Below are 24,849 nucleotides of genomic sequence, written 5' to 3'. Positions count from 1 at the left end.
ACCATTTCGCGGGAGGCCAAAAGCGGAACGCGTCTCGGTGCTTAACTGGGCTGGCGACGATCGAACCCCCCGTGCGGTGCTGGCACCTCAGATCATCCTCACGTCCAGCACCGGGCAGGAGGCGGCAGCACAGCACAGCGAAACTTGCCGCCTTCCCCCCCGCGGAGCTCCCGCCGTGGGCCCGCCTGAAGGCGGCTGGGCGAGCGCGGGCGCTACCAAAGCTCCTGAGGGAGGGGCGGTGCTGCTCGCCCAGAGCCCCGCCAGCCGCCGCGTTAGCCCGGCCCGGCCAACCCATCGCCCGTGTGGGGCTGGGCCGGTCCTGAGGGAACTGAGCCGGCCTGGCGGGTTGGTGTAACCTGGGCACGGGCTGTGCGTGCACGGCCAGCTCAGAGAGCTGAGCTCTGCGTCCATTAAACTATTACTTTCTGCCAAGGACGCTTCAGGCTGATGCAAAAAATACATATATGTTCAGTGTGTGCGCTGATGTCTCCAAACTGACACAGAGAACCCGGAGCTTTTCTGTGATACCATCAGGTTTGAGCGATGGCTTTAGAGGAGAAAAGATCAGAGCAGTCCTTGAGGAAGAATTAATCTCCATTTGCTCCTGAGATGAGCACCTGGTCCTGTGTGAGTGTGTGTGTGAGAGTCCCAGCACTGCATTTCAAGTCATCGAAGCACTCCGGTGAGGAATGTCAGCGTAGAAACGCCGTGAGGAGATCAGGAGCTCGGACAAACCGGTTTTGTAATTCATCGGGTAGCCACGAGATGTCAGCCGAGCTCCATTCAAACCCAGCCGGGCGCTGTCAGCGTCAGCTCCCTCGTTGAGCCACGGGCGGTGTTTATGAATGGAAACGATGACTGGCACTCTGCGGCCGCTTCTCCCCGCTGTGTCACGGCGCCTGGCGAGACTTTGACTTCCTGATTTTCAGCAGCACCGATGCGTGAAAGTAAAGGAAAAGCTGCTGCCTGTCCTGCCCTGCCCTCACAAACACGTTATTTTCCACATAGGAGGACATGCTGTGCTCCAGTCCAGAGCACCAGCTGGATCCTCAAGATTACATGGCTTCTCCAAAGGCACATTTGTGACTCAGCTTTCACAGCTCTTCACAGTTGCCTGCATTGCTGGGATGGGTGAATTTGCTATATTACCTTTCTTCCTGTTTATGAGCTATTAACAAATGTAAATGCTGAGTCCTTCTTTCCTGTCATCTATTTGCACTTTCCCTTACTTTACAGCAATTTTTGATTTATCTTCTCTTCCTTCCTAACGTTTCCTCTCTTCTATTGTGAGTTCCCTTCGGTCCCCTTGCTGCTATCTCACTGTCACTCTTTGCCTTCCAGTGCTTACTCAGCAATCCAAGGCCGAGTGGAACAACTTTTGAAGTAGAGATTGTTGCTGACAGATGGAGCTGGTTCCTGCAAGTACTGCACACACAGAAATCCCGACCAGTGGGAAACGTGGGCTAAGAAGTCCATCAGTAATGGCTTTTTGTGACACAGCTGTCAAAGCAGAAATGCTTTATGGATTTTACTCTGTGCAAGTGATCTGATGTATGGGAACTGTTGAATCACGGCCTGAACCTCTGATTGACCACCTGAGGTGAGTGCTGAGTCAGCCGCAGGGGCACAGGTGAAGGCAATTTCACCTGAGTGACCGGAAGGGGTGGATCCTGGCTGCACCCCTCCTAGGCCCCATTTAAGGGCTGACTCCCAAGGGAGAAGGTTCTCCATCTGGTGAACGCTCCTCTTGAGGCCCTTCCACAAGCCTAAGATACAGGTAAGTTCTTTATTTCATTTCTCCTTTGTAATGTGGTAATCTCTCTGGTCCAATACCTGTATACCCATTTACCTTACAATCTGTGTACCTGTTTGCTGTACATCTGAGAATGATGGGATGGAAAACAGTGATTCCTAAACTGAATTCTGATGGCATGTTCAAGCTCTTATTTTTATGAATAGTGTGGAAGTGTATCTAATGCTGATAGGGTATGCATAGAATGATCTGTTGCAGGACCAGGGCCTTAGGTAGCTCTGTACTTCTGTGTGACACTTGTTGTCTGCAACTTAGTGACATTTGCCTTTTCCTTTTTCCAATGGTGAAAGTTTCTTTATGCAACAGGTTTTTAGAAGCTTTTGCTGTGTTTACAATACACAAGGAAAGGTTCAATAACTTTGGTTAAGCAGTCTTTCTCTCCTTGTCAAAAATTATTTCAGCAATTGGATTATTTCTTTCACAGTATTTTTCTTCAAGACTCCTTTCTCAGGTTACAGAAGCAATCTTCAGTTAGAATGTCTTATTTACACCAAGTAAATGGTGATGCTTTTAGCTGAAGTACAGACCAATCAAGTACCCATAGTTACACAGGAATGTGTTGATTTCTCCATTCATTTTCTCAAAAAAAATGCTATATAGGCAAAAAAAAAAGTAGTGCTTAGTTTCCAGAAGTGCTGAGCATGCAAAACTCTGCACTCAGCTGCTGTATAAACATGATTTGAAGGGCCTCTCCACTTAAATAGTGCGCTGCTTTTTTTGGTTTTACACACAGATTCAGCCTGTACCCATGCTTATGGGGGTTGCAGAAGGAAACAGCATCCATCCAATCACTGTGTCTCTGTTGTCTTTTCCTTTAGGGGGAAAAAAAGTGATTTATCTTCAGTGATATTTCGTAAATACCTAAATCCCTCAAAATGTATAAAATATTTAGTGTAGGAGCCATCTGAAGGGTGTGACCAAATGGCAGCAGGACTGAAACACTGTGGGAAAGGGTGATTCCATGGAAGAAAATACCAAATGCTGTGTTGGTACATCTTGTCTGCCAGGAGCTGAGAAGCACAGCCTGCTCTGCCCCTGTGTGACTGGAAGGGCTGTCTCATTACCACCTTCTTGAGTCTTCAGAAGAAGAAAATAGTCTGATTCCAGCATCAAGGCTACATTATGCCTGTGAACCCCCATGCTGCCAACGTTGGTTCACTTACGTTGAGGTCAGGAGTGATAATAGGTAGGGATGTGGAATCCCAAAGCTTCTTCCTATATCTGACACAAGAGGAGCCTCTCTGATAGGACGAGAGGTGATGGCCTCAAGTCGTGCCAGGGGTGGGTCAGGTTGGATAGCAGGAGAAGATTACTCTCAGACAGCGCGGTTCTGCACTGGCACTGCTGCCCACAGAGCGCGGTCACCGCCACGGAGGCGTAGCAGAGCGTGGCGCTGAGGCGCTGGGTTGGAGCTCCCACAGCTCTTCTCCAACCTGAAGGACTCCGGGGCTGCGCCGCTACGCGCCCCCGCCGCCCCCTCCCGGCCCCGCCCGCGCTGACAGGCGGGCGCTGAGGAGGAAGGGGAGGGCGCCCGCCGGGCCGCGGCCTCACATGACTGCAGTCGCGATGGACGGCGACCCGCCCGCAGGCAGCGCGGGTGTCGGTACAGGTACGGGTATGGGGCGGCTGCGGTCAGCGCCGTGGGGCTTTTCCTAAGCGCTGCCGGCTCGGAGATGGCGATAGGGCTCCTCTGGGGCGGGCGGTCAGGGCTGCTGCCTCCGCTAAAACCTGAGGTAAAATGCGGCCGCTTTCCCCTTCTCTCCCCGGGGCGGCGGCCGCTCGGCCGGACCCGGCACCGGCGGGTTTCTCTCGGCAGTGCCCGCTGTTGGTTCGGCGAGGGGCGGCTCCGCTCCGCGGGTGGGGAACGCGCAGTGGGCGCAGCGGTGCCGCGTCCCGCCCGGCCCGGGGCTGAGGAGCGCTCGTTGGGGCGGTGGGAGGCGGCTCGGTCCGGAGAGCCGCGTTTAATTGAGCCCTTCTGGCGCGGGTGGGAGGCGGGCGGGGAACGGAGCAGCGCGGAGCGCCGCCTCGCCGGGAGCCACGCGGCCGGGCGCTTCCCCAGGCGCCGCGGTGACTTTATTTCGCCTTCTCGTACCCCGCCTGAGGCCGTTGGGTGGGCGCTGTGTCCGAGGCTCCGGGGCCGATGACGGGGAGCTGGGAGATGCCGGAGCGCGGCGCGGTGTTCACGGCACGGCGCTTCTCCGGAGCGCTGCTGGAGCGGCGGCCGTTTCCGAGCGGCACGTGCCGTGCTTTGAGTGCTTTTCGCTTCTGTCCTCTGGAAGGAGGGCTGACGGGTGAGAGCTGTGTGCGCGGGGGAAGGTGGTGTGGTCGGAATCGAAGCGGGGACTCCTCTGAGGATCCTGCTGATGGGCCTCTGGCGCTCCTGGCGTAGATCACGCGTTCGTAAATCAATACGTTATTTTGGAATATTTCCGTCCAGGGCTGATGTAAGATATTGGGACATTGAGCAGCAGCCTTTGTGGAAAAAATGTCCTACTGTGTCAAAGAGAGAGCTCCCTCAGGTACGTCCGTGCGGTTCTGCGGCTGCTCCCGGAGCTCGGCGGGGTGAGGGGCAGCGTCTGAGCGCGGTGGGTCTGCTCCGATCAGCTGCAGCAGCGGCACTGCTGCTCGACTGCTCCGCTCAGCCTTAGGAAACACGGCTTTATTTGGGAAAAGGTTGTAGTGTGAACATGGGCTGAGTGTCTGATGACCGCAGCGGAAGAGGAATATGCTGTGAAAGGAGGTGTCTGTTTAATTTGTAGCCTTCTGGTTTGGGATCAGAGATCTCGGGAAGCCAGCACCCATGCTGAACTTCTTCAGGGAGCAGCAATTTGTCAGTGAGTATTCTAGCAGGACCAGGACGTGTGAATTCTTTAGTGTGCAGGATTAGAAGTATCTTAAAGCAATAAAAAAGAAGAAAAAAAGTTAATGGCCAATATATGAGGTCATTTCTGCTGAGTTGCTTGTATTGATCTTTAAAAATTTTTTTTGGCTCTTGCTCCCTTTTGAGTCTGTTTTGCAGTGACTGCAGAGAGCTCATGCAGGTGTGCTGGCTGGGATGAGGGGCTGCCTCTTCTCTTCTGATTGTAGATCTTCAGCTGTGTGTGCAGCTGCACCAAGGCTTGGTGGGAAAGGCTGCACCCACTGCAGACAGTGGAGTTTGAGTGTAACTGCTCTGCTTTCCCTCAGAACCACCAAGTTTTAGTGGGTTGGCACAGAGTGATGGAGAGCAATGTGGCAGTTAGATAGAGAGTGGGTACAAAAGGGTGGGAGCGTTTCAGCACAATGAATGAGCTTGTGCAACATGTAGAAAAAAGTGTAAAAAGACCGACCAGAGGCTGGTGTGGCTGGAGTGCCACAGTGCTTAAATACTTGGATCAAGTTTTGCAAAGCAAAAGGTAACTTCTTTTGACACGGTTTCCTTGGATGGGGTGTTTGTGCAAACTTGGCAGTTTTATAGTTAAGATAAACTGCCCCTGTGTAAGACCTGTGTGTGAATTTGTATGGGACATAGCAATGGCTCATGGCTTCCTGAGAGCTAACTCCTGCAGAATGGTTGCACATGTTCTTGTTAGTTGGGTCTCAATTTTCACACTTCCACCCTCTTTGTTAGAGCTGGGCATGAAGGAGGGGGAAAGTTCAGTCCTCCACTGGGAGCTGAAGGCTGTCCTAGCCAGGGGTTGGCTTTTATCTCTGTAGTCTTTGTGAAAATTCCTCAATGGATTTCCCCCACTAATCCTGTTACTACTTCAACATGTGTAGCTTCATCCCACTCTGTGTCTGCTGCAGCTCAACTCTGTGCCTGTGTGTGTGACTTGGAGATGAAATGCGTTCCTTGTGTTCCCAGACTGGGAAATTACTTAATTAATCACTTGATCTAACAGCATGGTTGCAAGAGCATGGCACAAGGCTCCAAGTTTGTTCTCTGTTCTGGCATACAGATTTACTCTATGATATTGGAAGGAGATAACTTGCTGTTTTTTCTTTCTTTTTTTTCCCCCTTCTGCTGTAGTATGTGATTGTGATAAGCAGTTAGAGACCTATGGCTGTAAGGGAATGCAGAAATGCTAGCACTTAAAAATTGTTAAATGAAGCTTAGATAACCTCACTTGAATATCTTTGAGCTGTTACACTGCTGCTCTTCTTGCACCAAATCCTGAGCAGCAGTTTGAAGTTTAGTTGGGGAATCAAATGAAAACCAACCAGCAAACAACAGAGCTGCCCCCAAGCCCTCAAAACAGAGGAAAAAACAGCCCAGAGCAGCCAGCACAGAGCACGTGTCTGATATCCAGAGTGAGGAAGCTGGAGAATTTAAGGAGGAAAGTAGAGCTTTGGAGTCTGTGTTCCTGCATCTCATTTTTGATGGTGTACATATTATCTTGCCTTGTTTTGGCACCGGGCAGTATGGATTTACAACCAAACTGTTGGTCTGCAGCTGCACCATCTGTTAATCAGAGTGGAACTTGTACATACAGATCTGTGGATCACTTCTGTTGGACAAAGTAGGCTGATTCTTTAAGCTTGTTCCTTTCCAAATAAGAATTATGTGGTTTAAAGTTCCTTTGAAATACAGAAACAACTGAGTTGCGTGCAGTTTGTTTTGTTAACTTTATTACAGTTGTACAGTCTCAGTCTTAAAAGTATCCAGAGTCTTAAGAAGAAAGGTGGTTTTTGTGTGTGTGGGTTTTTTTTCCTAGAACTTCTGTTTTTTCTCTTTTAGTCTTCAGGGGATTTCAGATTGTGTAAGCATCATAAAAAATAAAAAGGGAGTTGATGCTGCAGTGGCAGTGTGTGCTCTCGAAGGGGCTGGGATGGACACTGAAAGGAAATTCTCAGAACAGGGAGGAATATGTTGGGCACAGGCAGGGGGAAAGGCATTTCCATGCTCCTGAGGCTTCTGGTGAGAAGGCAGAAGGGAAGTGCTGATGCTGATCCCTGTTGAAGTGTGCCTTGCCCGGGAGCTCATGGTGGAGCCTGCGTTTTTGCCAGGGAGAAACGTGAGGTGTCAGCACACAGAAGTATGCACTGCTTGGGCTCTGTTTCCATGAGCTGGTGCCTTCTGCCCCCGAGGTGGTGGCTGTGATAAGGCAGGGAAGCAGTTACTTTTCCTGAAGGCATTTCTCCTCCCTTTCACATTCCTTTCTCCTTGCAGTCAGTCCGCTACACATGCAACCAGTGATTCCATGGCACCTTCTACTTAAGTATGTCTCATACATTGAGTGGATTAGCACCCAGTGTGATGAAGAGCAGTGTCTGGTAGTCAACTGCAATCCAGAGAGAACCCCTCCAGCTTTGACTGCCTGCCCTCCAGTGGGGGGGGGGGGGGGGGGGGTGTAAGATGGGATGTAGGGCACATTGGAGACTGCTGGTTTGGGATGAAGTGGTGAGCTCTGGATGCTGGCTGGAGCCTGAAATGCATAGCATGGAGGTGCACAGCTTTCCATTTTGGTTGTTCCCTATGCCCTTTCAGCCCAAGGGCTACCTGGCTTCCAGGGCAGCAGTTATTGCAGTTCTTTTCTTTCAGAAGCAAACAAGAACGAGGCTGTGCTTAAGCTTCTACTTCTTGTCTCTTTGCTCTCTGCCTGTTTGTATATGTATGGATATGTATATTCCTTCTAACTTTGATATCAAATTGTTTTCAGTTACCCCAGGCTGCTTCCCTGTGTCTTATCGACAGCAGATTGAAAAGCTCTGCTGTGGCCAAGAGATAGCTTGCACAAAGAGCTGATTTCATTTTATCTGCTTTGCTATGTTCCAGGGTACCATTCCCTACTTCATTTTTGCATTCGTTTACAGCTCTGTATATAAACTTTGCTAGATGATGATCTGAGATGAAAAGGAACATTTCAAAATTAGCTGTTCTCCAGCAGAGCGCGTGATGGGAAGCATTAAGTGTTTTGTTACAGTGCATGTAAATCCTTTTATTGCTGGAACGCAGGAGCTCATACCAATGAGTTCCCACTATTATCCACCATTCCTGGCCTATATTATCCACTGTTTCTGGCCAGGGCTCTCCAGACTGTTTCTGAATTGACTCTTCAGTAAGCAGGGTGAAGGATGGGCTGCTGAATGGTTGCAGTGTGTGTTGTTCTGCAGGGTTAATGTTAATGCTGCAGTGGTGTTTTCTGGAACAAGTTAACAGCTCCAAAGTACTGGTTGTGTTCTTAGACCAGTGTTTGAGAGTGCACGTTCAATTTGGCTAACTGTCCTGTTAATATGAAAGATGTGTTATTAATTAAAAGCATAACTATTCACTCTGTACAGTTATCTGATTTGTATGATTTAGACAAGGTGGGATGTAGAGAAGCTACAGAGTGTTTTGGGAAGAGCCGGATGTGTGAGCTGCTGATAGAAGGTATTTCCTGGAGATGAGTTTTAGAACACAAATTTAGAGAATAACTTGGCAAAGTATTCCAAGTGAAGGAATGTCATGTCTTGATCTCTGTGTGGGGTTCACTCTGCTGCTGTCACTGCAGTGAACATGGGAGTCCTTCTCAGCATCAGGTGGTGCATGGTTTGAGTCCTGCAGCAGATCCAGGGATAACCATGAAGCCTTCAGTATTTCCTCTGTAAGTCCTTTCTTGTGGTCCAGATCTGTTCCTACTGGGGGTGCAGTAGCTCATCAGTGGGTGCTGAGCCTCTGATCTAGGAGCAGTTGGTGCCACAAGAATCCCTGCTGTCAGCTGGCTGGCAGGGCAGTGGAAGGCAGGCAGGGTGGTTCAGTAGGCAGCAGGAGCGTTGTCTTGGTGCAGATCTGTGCTGCTCTCAGAAGCAGGTGGGTTCTATTTGGACCAGCTCCTCTTTGGGAGACTGGTTTGCTGTGACTTCCCCTGAAATGTGAGCCAGTGGTTGAGCAACACGGGGCCGTGGAATTCTGTTTAAGCATGTGTGCCTGCATGGCAGAAATTACCAAACCTCCTGCGTCACATTGCATTTCAGTCATGTGAATCAGCAATTCAAACCACAAATTACGAGGGCATACAGCTGGAGAACCGCTGCTCCAGGAGCGAGGCTGCCTTGTGCTTTTCATAGTGCTGTGTGCATTTTTGATGCTTCCTCTTGATAGCGTGGGTTGCTGATACCCTGCAGCACCATCAGATATTAGGTGGGTGTGTTTTACCACACTAGGAAATAATTTACCTTACTCTCCGTGTCCTGAGTTCTTTTTTTCCTTCCTTTCCTTCTCAGTTCAGCATCTATTTGAAATGTAGTGTAGATACATTACTGCTTTATCCAGCAGAGTCCCATATCAGCTTGAATTAGCTTGTATTTTCACAGCAAATCTCTAGCAATTAACTGGAACTTTTAGAAGCTCTTTGTAGGTGGGGTTAACAGGTGATTATTCAATTAAAGCAGAGGTGTTAAGACTTGCTTCTCTGAGTCATAGTAGCAGGAACCTGAAGCTTGGCAAGAAGTGTGGGATAAGGTCATTTGTCCTGGGTTTGGGTTGGTCTCCTTGGGCCCTTCTACAGAGCAAAGACTGAAGCTGCGTATCTGAGGAGTTGGAGGTTGCTTGCATTCTTGGTTTTCCAGAGCCTTGAGCACATGGAGGAACAGGTGGGAAACCCTTAGGAGAAGGTCAGGGCTTTCAAGCTGAGGTTATGAATCTGTATCTTCCTGAAGGAACTTCTAAGGCAGATACCAACCTTTTCAACTAAGTATCAAAGCTTGCCAGGAAAATTCTTGCTTCTATAGTTACTGTCTTCTTGTGTTGTCAACACTTTGTGTTTAAAAAGGGTTGCAACTTCTATGTACTTGCAGTAAGAGAATGGTTAATACTCCACAGCTTTAAGCAATTTTTCATTACTGGATTCAACTTGCTTTGTAAAAGAGCTTGCTTGCCATATCTCTCTTAGACAGACTTATTCAGAGAGGAAGCAGCTCATCTGTTCCACGCTGGAGAGCAGAAACCAGGTACGGGTCGAATAGATTCCAGGGTTATACCCACATTTTCTGTCTTCTCCTATGTGTAAAATGGGTAGGGAAAAAAAGAATTGCTTTGTAGAAGAATGTGAGCTTGCTTTACAATCATGTAACGTATAGTTATGAAGTCAAATTTGGAGAGTGGACTTCAGTTTGGTCATTCAGAAATAAGAGAGCACTCTGAATCATCTTCCTTTTCCCTTCTTTGGTGCAGTGTCTCTCCCAGGGTCACATTGTTACAGCCATCCTTTTTCCCTTTTGCATCTTTCTGTGAATTACTTAGGGATCTCTCTGACCAAAGCTGCCCAGCTATAGCTGAATTCAGTGTGTGGGGAAAACAAAACAAAACCCAACAAAATAAAAACTGGACAGGATGGGTTTATCTACAAGCAATAGAGTCTGTGCATCTGTAAGATTCTGCCTGAGCTTGCTGAGATAGAGGAACTCCAGGGTTGATAAACATTGCTAGGATCTGTTTCCTGCTGCTATTGAACTTAAATGTACTGGCATAATAAATTACTGCAAATCATGCATGCTCCAGCACCCTGTCATACAATTTAATATAGCTATGTCAAACAAAGTGTCTCTTTCCTTTGTAATGGCATGTGAAATGAATGTAATAACTTTCTGCAGAGCAGTAAAATTACACATTTTCTTTACTTCCACGATTTGTTCTAGGCAGGATCCAAAAGTGCTGAGCCAGGGCTTCACTCATTTTGGCAGATCCTGCTGTGGTGGGAGCTGGACAGACAGGAAACACAAGCCTCCGAGCTGAATCACGGCATGAATTTGGCCTGTGATTCTTCTGCTCAGTAGAGATGGCTTCCTGACTCGATATAATTAGTGGTGCTTCTGGGTGTAGTGGAGAGGGAGGTACTGATGTCTCGAACGTGTGGGAAGTAGCATAGCCTCCTGGGGGAGGAGTGGCTCGAGTGCTCTCCTGGTGGTGTTGCACCACTGTGGGAGCTCTGAGAGAGGGAACAGAATACTTTTAAGTCTCCTTTTGCTATATCATCTCAAGATCTGTTGGACTGTTTTATCCCTTTTTGTCTTTCAGATTTTGCAAAGCCTCCAGTAAATGAACCGCGGGAATCGGAACAATTCCTAATGCAGGCACCCCCGGGAAATCCACTGCTGCTTCCCCATACCCTGCAAGAGCTATTGAGCAAGGATAGCGTGCAGGTGGAGCTTATACCTGAGAAGAAGGGCCTTTTTCTGAAACATGTGGAATATGAAGTTTCCAGCAAGGTAACGTGAACAAGCATTGGTTTCAGTGAGAATGTGTCCTTTGAGGAATCTCTGTGCACTTGCTTTTGGCAAAGTTCTGTCTGAGTTGCTCTCTAGGATGATGCTGGTTTGAGTAGGCCAGGTGTATTGGGTGGATTTAAATGCACTAAGCTTATGCTTTCTTGACAAGTGCTCCTGCAGTGTGGCACGTCGTCTTAGCTGAGGTCTGATGCATCGTCAGCTAGTTTTGCAAAGTCACTGGGTAATATTCAGGTTACTGGCTAACCAGACACACCTGCAACATGAGCTCTGTACAAAAGCAGATGTATAACACTGAACAATCAATGATTCCATTATCCTGTGTTTCAGACTATTTAGGACTTGCAAAGAAATAATATTGGCAGTGCTGAACTGAAATTCTTAATAAACAGAAAAGTTACTGAAAATCCTTCTGCAGAGTCAGGGCTGCTTCCAGTTTACTTGCCCTAATCCTGACCTGTAGGTTCTGCTCCTGGGGTTGGCAAAGACTGAATGAAGTTGATATATCTTTCTTTTTATGGAGTGGACAGTGAAATAGCCACCCAACCTACTGGAGAGCTTTCTTTCCAACACAGAAATCTGTTCAAAGTAGACTGTGAGCAATTTGCATGTCCTAGACCACCAAAAAAAAGTTACTGAGCAGCAACTGAACTGTTGTACATATTTGGCATTGCTTATTTGTGGTGACGTTTATGGCTTAGGCTAATGTCTGAAAGATTGTCAAAGATTGTTGTATGGGGGGAAATGACAAACAGAGTGAATGTTTTTGTGGGCTCTTGAGGACTCAGTGTTTTTTGCCCATGACTGCAAGACGTGGGTCTGAAGGACCCTGCTGGTCTCTCTAGATTTTGAATTTAGGAATACATTATCAACTCATCTCAGTTGCTGTCATCCCTCTCAGTTCTAGCTGTAGATGCTTCCGCAGGAAGTAGAATAACTTGCCCTTGATCTTCATCAAGGAACTGCAACGCAAATCAGCATCAGATTTCAGATCAGACAGAGGGAGGCCCTAGGGGCTGTACCTGCTGTGCTTTGGTATCTGCCTCCTTACTTCTGAAAATGCACAGTGCCATTGTAAGTGGTGGGTGATGTGCAAAGCAAAAGTGGTAAGAAAATGTAGAGTCGTGTGTAGCCTTTCCTACAAGCTGTTCAGGTGGGTGAGCAGTATTTTCTACCACCTTCCTACCAACTCTTTTCTACCAAGTTCCTACAAGCCCCTAGGAGTGAGGAATATTTCATTTCTGTGCTCTCTGGGTGTGATTTTTTTTTTTCCTTTCCTTTCTGCAGCTTATGTTAGGAAGCTGTGGAAGTGCTGCTGATTGTCCAGCCTATGGGTTGATTTAAAGTTATTTCTCTCTTCCTCTATTGCAGAGATTCAAATGCTCCGTCTATAGGCGGTATAATGATTTTGTGGTGTTCCATGAGATGCTGCTGCAGAAGTTCCCATATCGTATGGTGCCAGCACTTCCACCAAAGAGGATGCTGGGAGGTAACCTTGGGTCTTTATTTTGTCTGGAAGTCACAGTGTGAGTGTGATCAAGATGATATCACTGAAAATAAATAATTGAAAGAGCTCAGTCCAGGACTGGCACTGTGGTGATGTTAAGTGAACAGCTTCACTTCAAGATGCTGTGTGCTGTAGTGTTCCCTCACACAGAAGCCTTATGGCAGCATTAGTCACACTGAGCTTACTTACAAAAAGGTGTCCTTGCAGATTAACCAAGTGCTTTGAAGTGACTGTTTCCCTCTTTATTGTTTTCTCCACTTATAAAAAGGAGCTTGTCAATCTGCTTAAGGCAACTAGAAGTTAAAAACAAATGCTGGAGTTGGTGTCATTTCACTCAAGTACACTGTAGCTATTTACTACAATAAAGTAACCCAAGACAGAAGGCATACCAAAGCTTCTCAAACATTTTTGTAGGCACCATTTTTAAACTTCTGTTATTTGAAATGTTGCATTACTATAAAATCCTATCTTTTTGCTTTATCTGTGGAAGAATAAGCTTTTCACTGCCTTGTCTCGTGCCTGTACTGGTAAGTTTAATATGTTTCAGTAAGTAAGTGATTTTTAGTCCAGGAGTCCATGTATTGCTACAGTAAAAAGGAGCTGGTAAACGGGTTTGTAGTGAGCCAGAACAAAGCAAAATAACACTATTGGGAACTTCCAGTGGTCATACTTCACAATGGAGTGCAAACTGTGAAGATCATTCTTTTGAGGTTGTGAAAGCTGATCTTTGAAGTTGGCCTGATTCAGTGTTCTCTGCTGGGACTTCCAGGAATTCTGCTTCCTGCAACACCTATAAGCAAAGTGACCTTTCTGATCTATCTTAGTGGAGAGAAGATGCTTGAAGGATGTTTCCAATACATAAAGCTTGTCTGTTCTTATTTCCTAGCATTTCTGATGCATTGATATTTGTCTATGTTCACTGGTGCATTTCTTCTCATACGTGTGAGGTGTTCTAAAAGAAATCTGATAGCACCGTTTGGGAACAAATGCTGGTAGAACAGTCCTGATGCAGCCCAAAACTTTAAGGCAGGAAGTGATGATTGCCTTTAGTCCAGTGACTTTAAATATAGAAAAGCTGTGTAAGAAGTATTAAATAAACTATATACAGGAAAAAGGAAATGGAATGGGTAGTTCTTGGTTCTGAGTGTGTTAGTGCGCTGATAAATGGAGTTGCTGAATGCTGTATTTCACAGATCAGCAGAGCTGTGTGTCTCTGGCATGTTCCTTAGTCTCAGAGCCTGAAGAGCAAAGCTGTATGATTAGTGTACTGCTGTACCAAGTTATACCCTTACCTCCATGACGGTTGCTTTCGTCTATCTGTCAGATGAAGAAAGTCTGATGGTCTGCTTTGCTTGTTTTGGAGGATAGCAGCAGATGAAGGCAGGTGATATAGGGAGTAGGTGACTTCTGGGAACTTCATGTAGGCGAAAGGATGAAGAAAGCACAATCAAGATGTGCAGCCCTAATGACTGAAAAAATCGTCTGATGGGTGACACCTTAGTAAAGATGATTATAGAGACACCCTGCAGCCTGCAAACTCCCAACTTTTGTAATATGAAAATGTTGTCATGTATAAGTTTTAGGTACCTACTTGTCTGTGTACTCCCTTAATTTCAGTCTTTGTTACTTTCTTTTCCTTCAGATTTATTTTAGTTGAATTTTTTCATCTTTCCTGCAAAGACGCTAGGATCTCTGATGTGCTGCCTTACTGCAGTACCAGCAGATTGAAACCCTTCCTCTTTTGGGAAGGAAGGTGAGCTGAACTTCTTCCAGTTGGACAAGGAAGGCCTTTGGGTGGATGTACTGCAGGTTGAAATGCAGATTTTTTTCAGGGCACTTTCAGTATCTTGGGGAAAAGATAAGTGCAGATATTGGCAAAGCAGCTGAATAAACCCAACTCTTTATAAGTAGAGGTTTCTGGTCTTAGACTCAGTTGTTTAACCTGCTTACTTGACCTGTCCTGTGGAAATGAACACATGAATATATGTGCAGGATATTTCAGTAATATATGAAGTATCACTTGAGGGAATAGTTGTCCTGGTTGTCAGTCCAAAAATGTGTTTTAGAGAGCTGACAGTATCAGTCACCATTCTTTGGTTTTCTCCAAGTGCTTTGGCAAGATTTGTAAGAATGAGGAAATTACTGGACAGAGTGTTTTCTTTTTCTCTTTCTGAGCAACTATAATTTTGTACCCTATTAATTGAAATTTGGTGTTCCTTCCTGTAGCTGATCGAGAATTCATAGAATCAAGGAGGAGAGCTCTGAAGCGCTTTATAAACCTGGTGGCTCGACATCCTCCCTTCTCAGAAGATGTGCTCTTGAAGCTCTTTCTGTCATTCAGTGGCTCAGTGAGTATTTGTTGGTGATAAATCTGAGTTTGCACACCTTCCTGTCACTGCTCTCCCGGGCAGAGTTCAGAGTTGTTTTTGACCTACACATTTTTGCTCCCTGTGATGAGGGACATTTTCTCTCAGCCAGAGAGGCTGTGGATCCTCTGTCCCTGGAGAGTTGTTCAAGACCAGGTTGGATGGGGCCCTGGGCTGCTTGGTCTAGTACCAGATTTGGATGTTGGTGGCCCTGCTGATAATGGGGGGGGGGGGGGGGGAGGGGTGGAATGTGATCCTTGAGGTCCCTTCCAGCATAAGCCATTCTATAATTCTGTAATAATTCTATGATATTTCTGTGGCTGGAAAGTAGAATGTAAGTTCATTTGATGCCAGGAATGCAATATTTTGAAAATGGTAACTCTTCTTAGGAGAACACTTATGACAATTCCCCTTGAACTAAACCTAACCTGAATAAAGCTCAATCTGATAAGTTGTGCGTTGCTATTACAATATGAGAGTCCTGTGCAGGCTGGCTTTCCTTGGAATGAAATGAGCATGAAAGAAATGTGTCGTCTTTAGGATGTACAGAATAAACTAAGAGAGTTGGTCCAGGGAGTGGGAGATGAATTTCTGACCTGCAGATTGGCCACCCAGGCCAAGGTATGTATATGTATTTCTTACCTCATTTAATGCTGATTTAAATGTCTTTTCTCCAGGTGGATCAGTTCTGGTGTCTGTTTTGTGGCAGCTCTTTCGTAGGAGAGGGCTGTTTCCAGATTTGGAAGGCTTTTAAACTCCTGATTTCTTAGGAAACAGAAATAAATATTTGAGCCTGAAGACCTGATATTTCTACCTAGATGCTCGTTTGTGAACATGAGACAACAAACCCTGCTCAGAACCTGATTCTTAGTGAATACTTGTACTTGCATAACAAACAAATGACCAGGCCAGTTGATTTAAGAGCTAATACCTAGACTGGTGTCGTCTTGTGTTCAAATCATCGTTCTGTCTTACTCACTGTGGGGGAGTAATTTGGATTGCTGTAGCAAATTCAGGTGGAAGTTGTGCGCTGATCTCTTTATCCCAGTGATTAGTGCTGTGGCAGACTTTAAGCGTACATTCACTGTTTGTTGAGCAATTTTGAAGTGGTTGTTCAGGTTCCTGTACTGCTAGCAGAAGGTTTTGCAATTGGAGCTTAATTGAGGCTCTTACTGGTGATGCACAGGTCAGAAAGAACTTATTTGAACTCTCAGTACGTGCTCACCTCAGAGTGCTGGCAGCTATTAGTAGTTTCCGATCAGAACCTGTGAACTGGAAACCTCCCAGTTTCTGATCTGACTGCATAGAAGAGTTGTGGGTTTTAGTGACTGTATCTGTATTTGAACCTCTTTCTGCCTTTGAGATTTGGGGGTGTTTGTGTGACATCTGACGTATATCTAAATTACACAACTGATCTCTCCAGGGTTGTCACAGCGTGGAAGAAGAGAGCGCCAGAGAAGTTTGTGTCTCTCCTCACTGTATGGTGCACCTACGGTTGTGATACATGAATATGCCTCTGATATATCCATTAGTAACCTCCCTTGTGCTTCTTCAGGACTTCCTCCCAGCTGACATACAGGCCCAGTTTGCTGCCAGCAGGGAGCTCATCCGGAATATTTATAACAGCTTCTACAAGCTCCGGGACCGTGCAGAGAGGATAGCATCTCGAGCCATTGATAATGCCTCAGATCTTCTCATATTTGGAAAGGAACTAAGGTAGGTTGGATGAAAGAAGATTTGTTCATGTGAACACTTCCACTGTTGCTTTGGAACTGAAAACTGTTGTGAAGTTTACTTGCAAGTGGTCTAGTAAGAATGGGTGTTTGAATGTATGCTGTATGCCATAATCAGATTTTCCTAAATGAGAAATAAGAAAAACTTGTGCTGCATTCCATAGGCCAACAGAAATAGCAATACTTTGATGCTCAGGTACTGATTATATTGTCTCTTCTTCCAGTATATACTTGGCAGTGTGTCTGTGACTGCAGTAGTACCTCTGCACTGTGAGCTCTTTGAAATCCTGAACTGCTTTCTGCAAACTAGTGCATCTACCAAGTGGAGTTTGTTTCCTAAACTTAATCATTAATTCTGTTCTCCTAGTGCTTTGGGCTCAGACACTACACCGCTTCCTTCCTGGGCTGCTTTGAATAACAGCACGTGGGGGACTTTGAAACAGGCCTTGAAGGGTCTGTCTGTTGAATTTGCACTTCTGGCAGATAAGGCTGTGCAGCAGGTGAGTTCATTTTTTGTGTGTGTGTGTTCCTTTTTGTATAATGAGGAACGTGCATTGCTGTCTTATGTTTCATCTTGAATCATGAGCTCTACAGGCATAGACCATTAAAAAGTTAAAATGGAGGTTGTAATCCAAGCTTGCATCCTCAGCCACTAGCTTGCTTGTTCAGGTGTGAATGAAAGAGCTGGATTGTTTGAATGGGGAAAAAATATAACGGGGAAAAGGAAAGGAGGGAAAGGCCTGCTTTCTTGTTTCCTTTTGGGTGGTTATTGGACATGTTCAGTTGTGTTGCTGTACTGAGCTGTCTGAAATGCCTGTGTTCTGTGTTATTTACCTGCTGCAGAGAATCCAGAATTTCTGAATCAAATGTTGACATTCATGTTACTTATTCGTTAAATGAGAATCATTCAGACAGAAGTGCCCCGTGTAAATGTGCAGTGTGATAACGATGCGAGATTGTGACAGTCTGGAAAGCAAAAGTAATAGTTTGTCTTCTCATCTCATTGTGTTAAAATATCAGCATACTTTTATAGATCAGTCAGACCGGCTCTTTTTTCCTCTAGAGTTTGTTCCAGAGAGCTCTACTGATATGGGAAGAAAAGGTGGTATTTAGTAAAAGGAAGAAAAGAAACCTGTCAAACTTAGCTTGGCATCTCATTTATGCTTTCTGATTTCTGTACTTATAGATTTAATGGATTAGTTATCTTGTAAGAAGGGAAGCCAAAAATTGTAGGAGTCTACAAAAACAAATTTTGAGGCAGCAAGAGCTGAAGGGCCTGGCACACAGTGCTGGAAAGCTAACTGCTCTGGTTGTAATGAGCAGTCAGTTGGAATAGCTGTTCTCACTCCAGTTCAGGTTTTTGTTCTGCAAGCTGAATACTGAGCACTACCGTTACGTCTGAGAGATTTTTTTGATACAGTTGTGTAAGCACTGATATGCCCTAGAGAGTACTGCAGAGGGCCTGCGTGGGGTAAGGATTTGAAGAACTGTGATGTTCATTCTTGCCAGGCTTACGTAAAATGTACTTTTTTCTTGTTTTCTAGGGTAAACAGGAAGAGAATGATGTGGTGGAGAAGCTGAACCTTTTCCTGGATTTACTCCAGTCCTATAAAGTGAGCTTTGCTGTTTTTCTGCCAGTGAGAAAGTTGTTTAGAGCAAGCTTGTGCTCTTCAGAGGATGTGATGCCAACAAAATGGAAAAGTGTCTGGGAGGGTGGCTTGGAGGCACAGCGGGCTTGTGGCAGAGGGATGGGAGTGGCTGTTAGCCTTAGTTAGCTGCATAGCCTTACTGATCAGCTATCCTTGTGATGAGACGTTGCCAAATGGCAAACACATCTGGGAGGAATTCAGAAATCTGACTGCTTGAGTTGCATGGATCAACCAACCTTTTTCCAGATTTGACTGCTTTTGAGTCAAAACAGTGAATGAGATGGCTGCTGTTTGTCAGTGGAGACAATTCATGAGGTCGGCTACAAACAGAAGAATTTTTTTTATATCAATCTCTCAGTCAAAGGCACTTCTTTTAGAAGCACCTAATGAAACTGTACTTGGCAGCCTCTCCTGATGTTCCCATGCTGGGACTGAAATAGAAAGGCGCTGGGAAGCGATTACTACAGTTAATTGCCAGCACTTAATATTGAGAAGGTCATGGAAGATAAGTGGTCTGATAAGATCCAAAACGTTGGCCAAAGTGATGTTACAGTTTGCTTGGACCTGTGCCACTGAGTTTAAGTGGCACTTCTGTTGCTTGAGTTCTTAGCTAACATTTTTACCCTCTTAAGAAGAAAAAAAATATCTGCAGCATAGAAATAATATAAAGCATGACAGTGTCTTTGTGTTCCTGATGTACTTGGCTTGCCTGCTTGCTGTCCCTTAGCACCATGCCCTGCTTCCACTCAGTACCTGCTTTTTATTTGTTTCTTTTCCTCTATAAAGGACCTGTGTGAAAGACATGAGAAGGGGGTACTGCACAAGCACCAGCGAGCATTGCATAAGTACAGCATGATGAAGAAACAGATGATGAGTGCCACAGTGCAGAACAAAGAGCCAGAATCAGTGGAGCAACTGGAATCTCGAATTGTGGAGGTAGTGCAGATGCATGGGGAAAGCAGAGAGTGGTACACCTCAGTCATATCTGCAAAGAGCCGTTAGCCTGGAAAGGTAGCTGGTACTTGAGTAATTTGAGCTGCCTGTTGTGCTACAAGGATAACACATTTGTTTTCCTCAGTACTTATAACTGGTTCTCTGGCAACATGACAGTTGCAGGAGATGAGGAAAGCAATATTCTGTGTGATGGAGAGCACAGTTGCTGTCATATCACATGAGTGCAGGTGCTGCCTTCTTAGGTTCCTGTTGTGTGTTTGAATTGCCAGTTGCTGAGGAATACTGTTTTCTCCTGCTGCAAATGGATCTCCTTGGCACCCTCTTCCTGGCATTATGTTTCACTGAATTCCTTCTCTTTCAGCAAGAAAACGCCATCCTAACTATGGAGCTTCGGAATTACTTCTCTTTGTATTGCCTGCATCAGGAGACACAGCTCATCCACATCTATCTGCCTCTCACATCTCACATCTTGGGGGCCTTTGTCAATTCCCAGATCCAGGGTCACAAAGAGGTGAATTCTTTGACCTATGCTCTTTTTCCCAAAACAAGAATGAAAATTTTGAACTTGTTTTCTCCTGTGGGTCTTCCTCCTCTAATCATCAATCCAGATGGGATCTTTCATGGTTTTTTAATAAGTCACCTAAGGTATTTTCAATAAGGGGCTGAGCATCAAAGCTAGCCTGTAACCCTTCTAAAGAAAGATTTATGCTCAGTCATTATAGCACCATCTAAAAGAGATAGTCTGGGTATGCCAGACTTCTCCAAAGTGCTCTATCAAACTTGTTGTGCTGTTGGGTATCTTGAAACTGCTGTTAAAATACAGAGTGGTGAGTTCCTACATTACCTCGTTCTCCAGCTTGTCCTCTTTTTTCTACTCACAGATGAGTAAAGTTTGGAATGAATTGAAGCCGAAGTTGAGCTGCCTCTTTGTGGGATCTAGCAATATGCCAACTCCACCATTGTCACCTCCAGATGGAAACTTCTTTTCCAATTAATACTCCGAGCACCTACCGTGAGCAAGAAGTGCAATCAAGGGAGGGGTCGGACCTCTACCTCCAGATGTTAGAATGAATCCTCCAAACAGCTTTTTTTTTTCTTTTTAAATACTGCTGCTTTGAGCTGCTCTCTGATTTAGACAGACTGGATGTGGGGCAGAACACACAGATAAAAAGATAGTCTTAATTTTGGAATGCTCTAGGGCAGAGCTGACTTTGGTTATCTTGCAGACAGTCTTTGTGGGGTCAGGATGTGGCATGGTGCAGTAGGTGCTGCAGTGTTATTGCTGATGCCTCAGCATTTTGTACGAACTGTCCTTCAAGAAGGCTTATCTGTACTCATGCTGAGAAGCTTCTAAAGTGCTGAGATAAACAGGGTATCTGAAGCACTTGCTTGTAGAGAAAATATGGATTTCCTTTTAAGTTTGGGAGGGACCTGTGTTACAGGCGTATGAGGAAAAGGAAAGCTGAAAGCCATCCCATTGGTAGTTGGCTGGATTTGATTTCTTACTGTTAAACCTTAAAGCAAAAATACATGAACAAAGTGTCCAGGTTCACTATAACCTCATTGGGTGCAGGACAGTGCTGCTGTAGCACAGTGGCTTTCCCGTGGAGGCTCAGCACAGTGTTTGTCAGTGTTGATTCAGTTCATAGTGGCAGGGCAGCCTGGGGACTTCCTCATCTGACTCAGTCTGGAGCCAAAGATGACTGGGTTGGGGAACCTAGAGGAGTTTGCCTGGCATAAATGGGAATGTAATTGAATGAGACACTCCTTAACTGTAATCCACTTGTGTTATCCAAGCTGGACAGCTGCAGCAGAGATGTTTAATTTCTCCTGGAGGTTCTGACATCCATCTGCTGAGTTGCTGTTCAGGACTGTGGGAGAGCTGTGACCCCAAGGCTGGCCTTTCCTCTGCTCTAGTATGAAATGAAGGATCCTGGCACACTGGCTGGGACACGGTGCTGATAAAATGATTAGCAGCAATCAGTATTTATCGGGTATTACTGCAGTTGTCTTTTCTAGCTCTGGATAGCACCAGAGTGTGTGAAGAGAAGGTAATGTCAGCGACAGTTCTTTCTCTCTAGAAATAGCACAGCCCTCAGTAATGGGGTTTTCAGGATGATATCTGATAGTGATAAAGGGACTAATTATTCTCCATGTCTCACTTTGTATCTCCAGTGACTTTCCCTCTAGAGGCGAATGGCAGGGAGAGAACTTGTGTGTCACGTTACTTTAGGGGGAGTTTTATCCTCTAGAGAAAGCGATAAGTGAAGAAACTGTACATGTATACAACAAAACTCAACGTGATCAGGACTCCCCTGAACCTGTCTTCTGTGGGACCAAGTGAGCTGCCAAAGGGGAGCTTGACACTTGGCTTCTTACTTTTTTCTTCTCTTGGTAGAAAGGAAGCACATTATCAAGGGTGAATGCTCACTGTTAAACTGGAACTGTTACAGTATTTTCCCTTTGGGGAACTTCCTCAGTAGCAGGAAATAGATTTAAATCTTCCCATCACAAAAGGCTTTTTTTTTGTGTGTCTTTTATTTAGAAAATTAAATGTAATATGAGATCTTCCTCAACCAGGTGGAAATTATGGGTTAGATTCTTCAAGAGCAAGATAATAAGCTATTTGCCCAGTTTCATATCCCCATTTCCCCTCCCCCCCCTCGTATGAGGGAAAGTGCACTTTGTGGGTGCCAGTTTAGGGGTGCTGGGCCTTAAGGAGTGTGTAGGGTGTCTCGTTTAACAACCTTGTTCAGAATACACTATCAAGAGGTTTTTATAGCAATTCAAATGTTAACTCTCTTCTGAGTCTTTCCTCCTATGTACTACCCTGATCCATTAACTGCAAACGGCTGTGACAGATCTCTCCTGAAGATTTCCAAAGTGATGTAGAAGAGATTCTGTTTGCAAACCAGAGCAAAACTGGTTGGGAAGGGAAATGTTTCTACAGTAAAATAGCAAATAAGGCATCTCAAGAATGGCACAAAAGGGGCATGTAGGGTTGGTTTGTTTGGGTTCTTTTCCCCTTCCCTTGGTTGACCTTGTCTTGACTGGGAACATAGTAAGTGTAAAAAACACTTAACCATATTCTTAAATGTTCCAATTCCTGCCACCTTTAGAAGATGTTGGCTGGCTATAGACAGTGACTTGTTTTGTCTTGGTACCCATCCTCCTTTATTAAGCTTTGTTTGTTGAAGTGGTGAGCAGTCAAATTGAGAAAATGCTGTCTGCCAGAGGAAGATCTGGTCTGACTGGGGTGTGCTCTGTGAGCTTGTACTTGGCAAGTTCTCTGGAATGAACCACTGCACTTTTCAGTTGGGGCAGGAGAAAGAAAAGTGTGATTTCAGATTTTAAAAACAAAAGAAAAAGCCCACAAAAAGAATGGAGTTTGCTGTTCTTCCAAGCAGGAATTCTCTAATGCAGATGTACAGACTGCTATACATATGCACAGACCACACAACCTCTAAAGAAACTGGAATTATGTTACTTGAGAAAACACTCGTTATTACATTGTCAGCTGTTGTCTTTTTGAGGACAGCAGTTTTGGGGTGGGATTTTCTTGTTTTGCTTTTTTTTTTACTTTATTCACCTATTTTGAAAACAAAAGGCTGGTATCCTCACAGCTGATACAGCTAGTGGCACTTGCAGAGTTAATTTCATACCAAACTGTCAAGCTCCTGTCCAGAGTTTAATACAACCCTTCATTTTCAAACCTTCAGTTTGGGAAAGTGACCAGTGTGCAAACAGCAGTATCATATTTACTTCAGTAGCTGAGGGATTTCTTTACTGTTTTGGTCCTGCTGAGAGATGTGTCAGACCTGCACACTACAGGGTCCTTGCTCTAGAGGAATGCAGCAGGGAATCAACTGAGTTGTCAGTTCTCTATCTACCCTAGTTACAATGTATGGGGGACAGAACTAGTTGTCTCTGTGCTGTTGTGACAGTTTGCTGCAGTAGACTACCTACAAGGGTGAGAACAAGACTTCAGTTGTTGGTTCCATTGCTGTAGCTGGGTAGATTGCAATAAGCACTGGGCAAACCATAAGACTAACTGAAGAGCATGTGCTGCCTATTGAAGTACAGCTGCTCCTGTAAGATGTTGCACCAAAGAGTTAATGTGCCTTCTTGAGTGGAAGCTTTCTGTTGTAGTGCTGGAGCTTATGGTGACTCTCGTGTTTAAAATAACAATGATAGAAAAGGCCTTCAGTCTTTCTGTCTGTGTCTCAAATATCATGGAGGTATCAGGGTAGTAAACAGTGGGGACCTGGAAAACTGTCTTATCAGAAGGGCTATGTTTTTGTCACTCCTAAGGTCACCTCTGCTCTAAGCTGTGGCTGGTACTACACAGGCTTTTTGACCAACACTGTATGTGGAAAAGCTTTCCAAATGACTAGATTTACAATACAACCTTGATCTCTGTTTCTTTTCCTCTTTCCCTTTTCTTTGAAAGCTGCTCTTTGTAATGTTTCCAACAGTGCCTTGCTGCATTCCTGGGCTTTTACTCTTCTACTCTGATCACACAGGAGTGCAGTTCCTGGCATTTTTAACAGACTAATTCACGGTCTCCACTTTCTGCTGCTCCTAAAAGACAAACTACTAGCTGGGGATGTAAGCAGTCTCCACACCTGCAGCACAAGCAATAGTCACTACTCAGTGTTATGAAGCAAAAACTCAGTGCTGGTGAAAGCACCGTCATAAAGGGATTGAACTGACTGCAGAATGGGGGATAACAAATGCAAGTGCAGGCCTGAGCTGTGCTTCTTTTCTTATCTCCATTCCCAGAGCAAGAGAAAGTAATTTGTTCACTCTTGATTTACAGTTTCCAGCAGGAAAGAAATTGGGATACTGTAAGAGGTATCAGCTGCCAGTCACTCCCTTTCCTACCATGCAGTAAGGCTTTACATCCCATTACTTACAACCTAACCTTTGTGCTTACTTTCCCTTCCTTGCCTCAAGCCATTCTCTGAACTAGAACAGCCAGAAATTCATACTGCTATGTCAGAAACACAGGTGAGTATCAAAAGCTTTGTAAATAAGTCATTGTGCAGCACAAAAGGAGAAGAGTATAAGATAGATAAAGCCTATAATTAAGTCTGAGTTGTGGCTTATGGAGCAGATGAAGCAGGACATTTTTTGTGACGTGAGTGATTCAGAATTGCAGGGAGGAGATGAGAAGAAACAATCTTGTTCAGAGGGTATGAATTTTGCCTGCCTGGAATATCCTGTATCTTTGCTTTGCTCAAATAGCCTTATGTATGAAGCACTTTATCTAATGCAGGAATTAAAGACCTATTACTACAGCTGGTAGACTGGAAATGTTTACAGATCCTATATGACATTCCAAGATTATGTTACGTGTGTTTGTAAAAATGTTTAAAGAAAACAAAAGACCTTCTATAAAGTTGCATATGTGATATTTCCAGCAGAGTGTGACGTGTATTTCACTGCCCACCATGCTGAGTTGGGCTGACCGAAGAGCAATAAGCTCTCAGACTGCAGGCACGTGGCAAAGCCTGCAACCATGGGTGCACCGCGCTTTGAAGCATGGAGTTGCTGAAAGGTGGGACTTCTGTTCAGCCTATTTGTACCTGTCTGTATAGCCAAGTTGACAGCAGGAACTCCAAGGCTGAAAGCAGGGCTC

General features: G+C 45.2%; 1 protein-coding gene across 10 annotated transcripts; it reads left to right on the top strand.

Annotated features, from left to right (window-relative positions):
• Positions 1-226: 226 nt before the first annotated feature.
• SNX8 (sorting nexin 8) lies at positions 227-24,630 on the top strand. 10 transcript variants are annotated; one of them, XM_025155201.3, is made up of 13 exons: positions 3,357-3,422; positions 4,251-4,332; positions 4,573-4,647; positions 10,791-10,981; positions 12,371-12,488; positions 14,733-14,854; positions 15,413-15,493; positions 16,428-16,588; positions 16,973-17,105; positions 18,150-18,218; positions 19,041-19,190; positions 19,570-19,719; positions 20,090-24,630. In XM_025155201.3, exons 2-13 carry the CDS (start codon positions 4,299-4,301, stop codon positions 20,201-20,203), a joined length of 1,398 nt encoding a protein of 465 aa, XP_025010969.1. In that variant the 5' UTR covers positions 3,357-3,422; positions 4,251-4,298; the 3' UTR covers positions 20,204-24,630. The 10 variants fall into 10 exon arrangements, with proteins under 10 accessions (XP_046756955.1, XP_046756954.1, XP_025010970.1 ...); XM_046900999.1 differs by lacking the exons at positions 3,357-3,422; positions 4,251-4,332; positions 4,573-4,647 and adding exons at positions 227-682; positions 1,342-1,600; XM_046900998.1 differs by lacking the exons at positions 3,357-3,422; positions 4,251-4,332; positions 4,573-4,647 and adding exons at positions 884-947; positions 1,342-1,600.
• Positions 24,631-24,849: the final 219 nt, after the last annotated feature.

Source organism: Gallus gallus, chromosome 14, assembly GCF_016699485.2.
Source record: "Gallus gallus isolate bGalGal1 chromosome 14, bGalGal1.mat.broiler.GRCg7b, whole genome shotgun sequence".
In the NCBI taxonomy this organism is placed as follows: Eukaryota; Metazoa; Chordata; class Aves; order Galliformes; family Phasianidae; genus Gallus; species Gallus gallus.
This window is presented reverse-complemented; position numbering and strand designations above follow the sequence as displayed.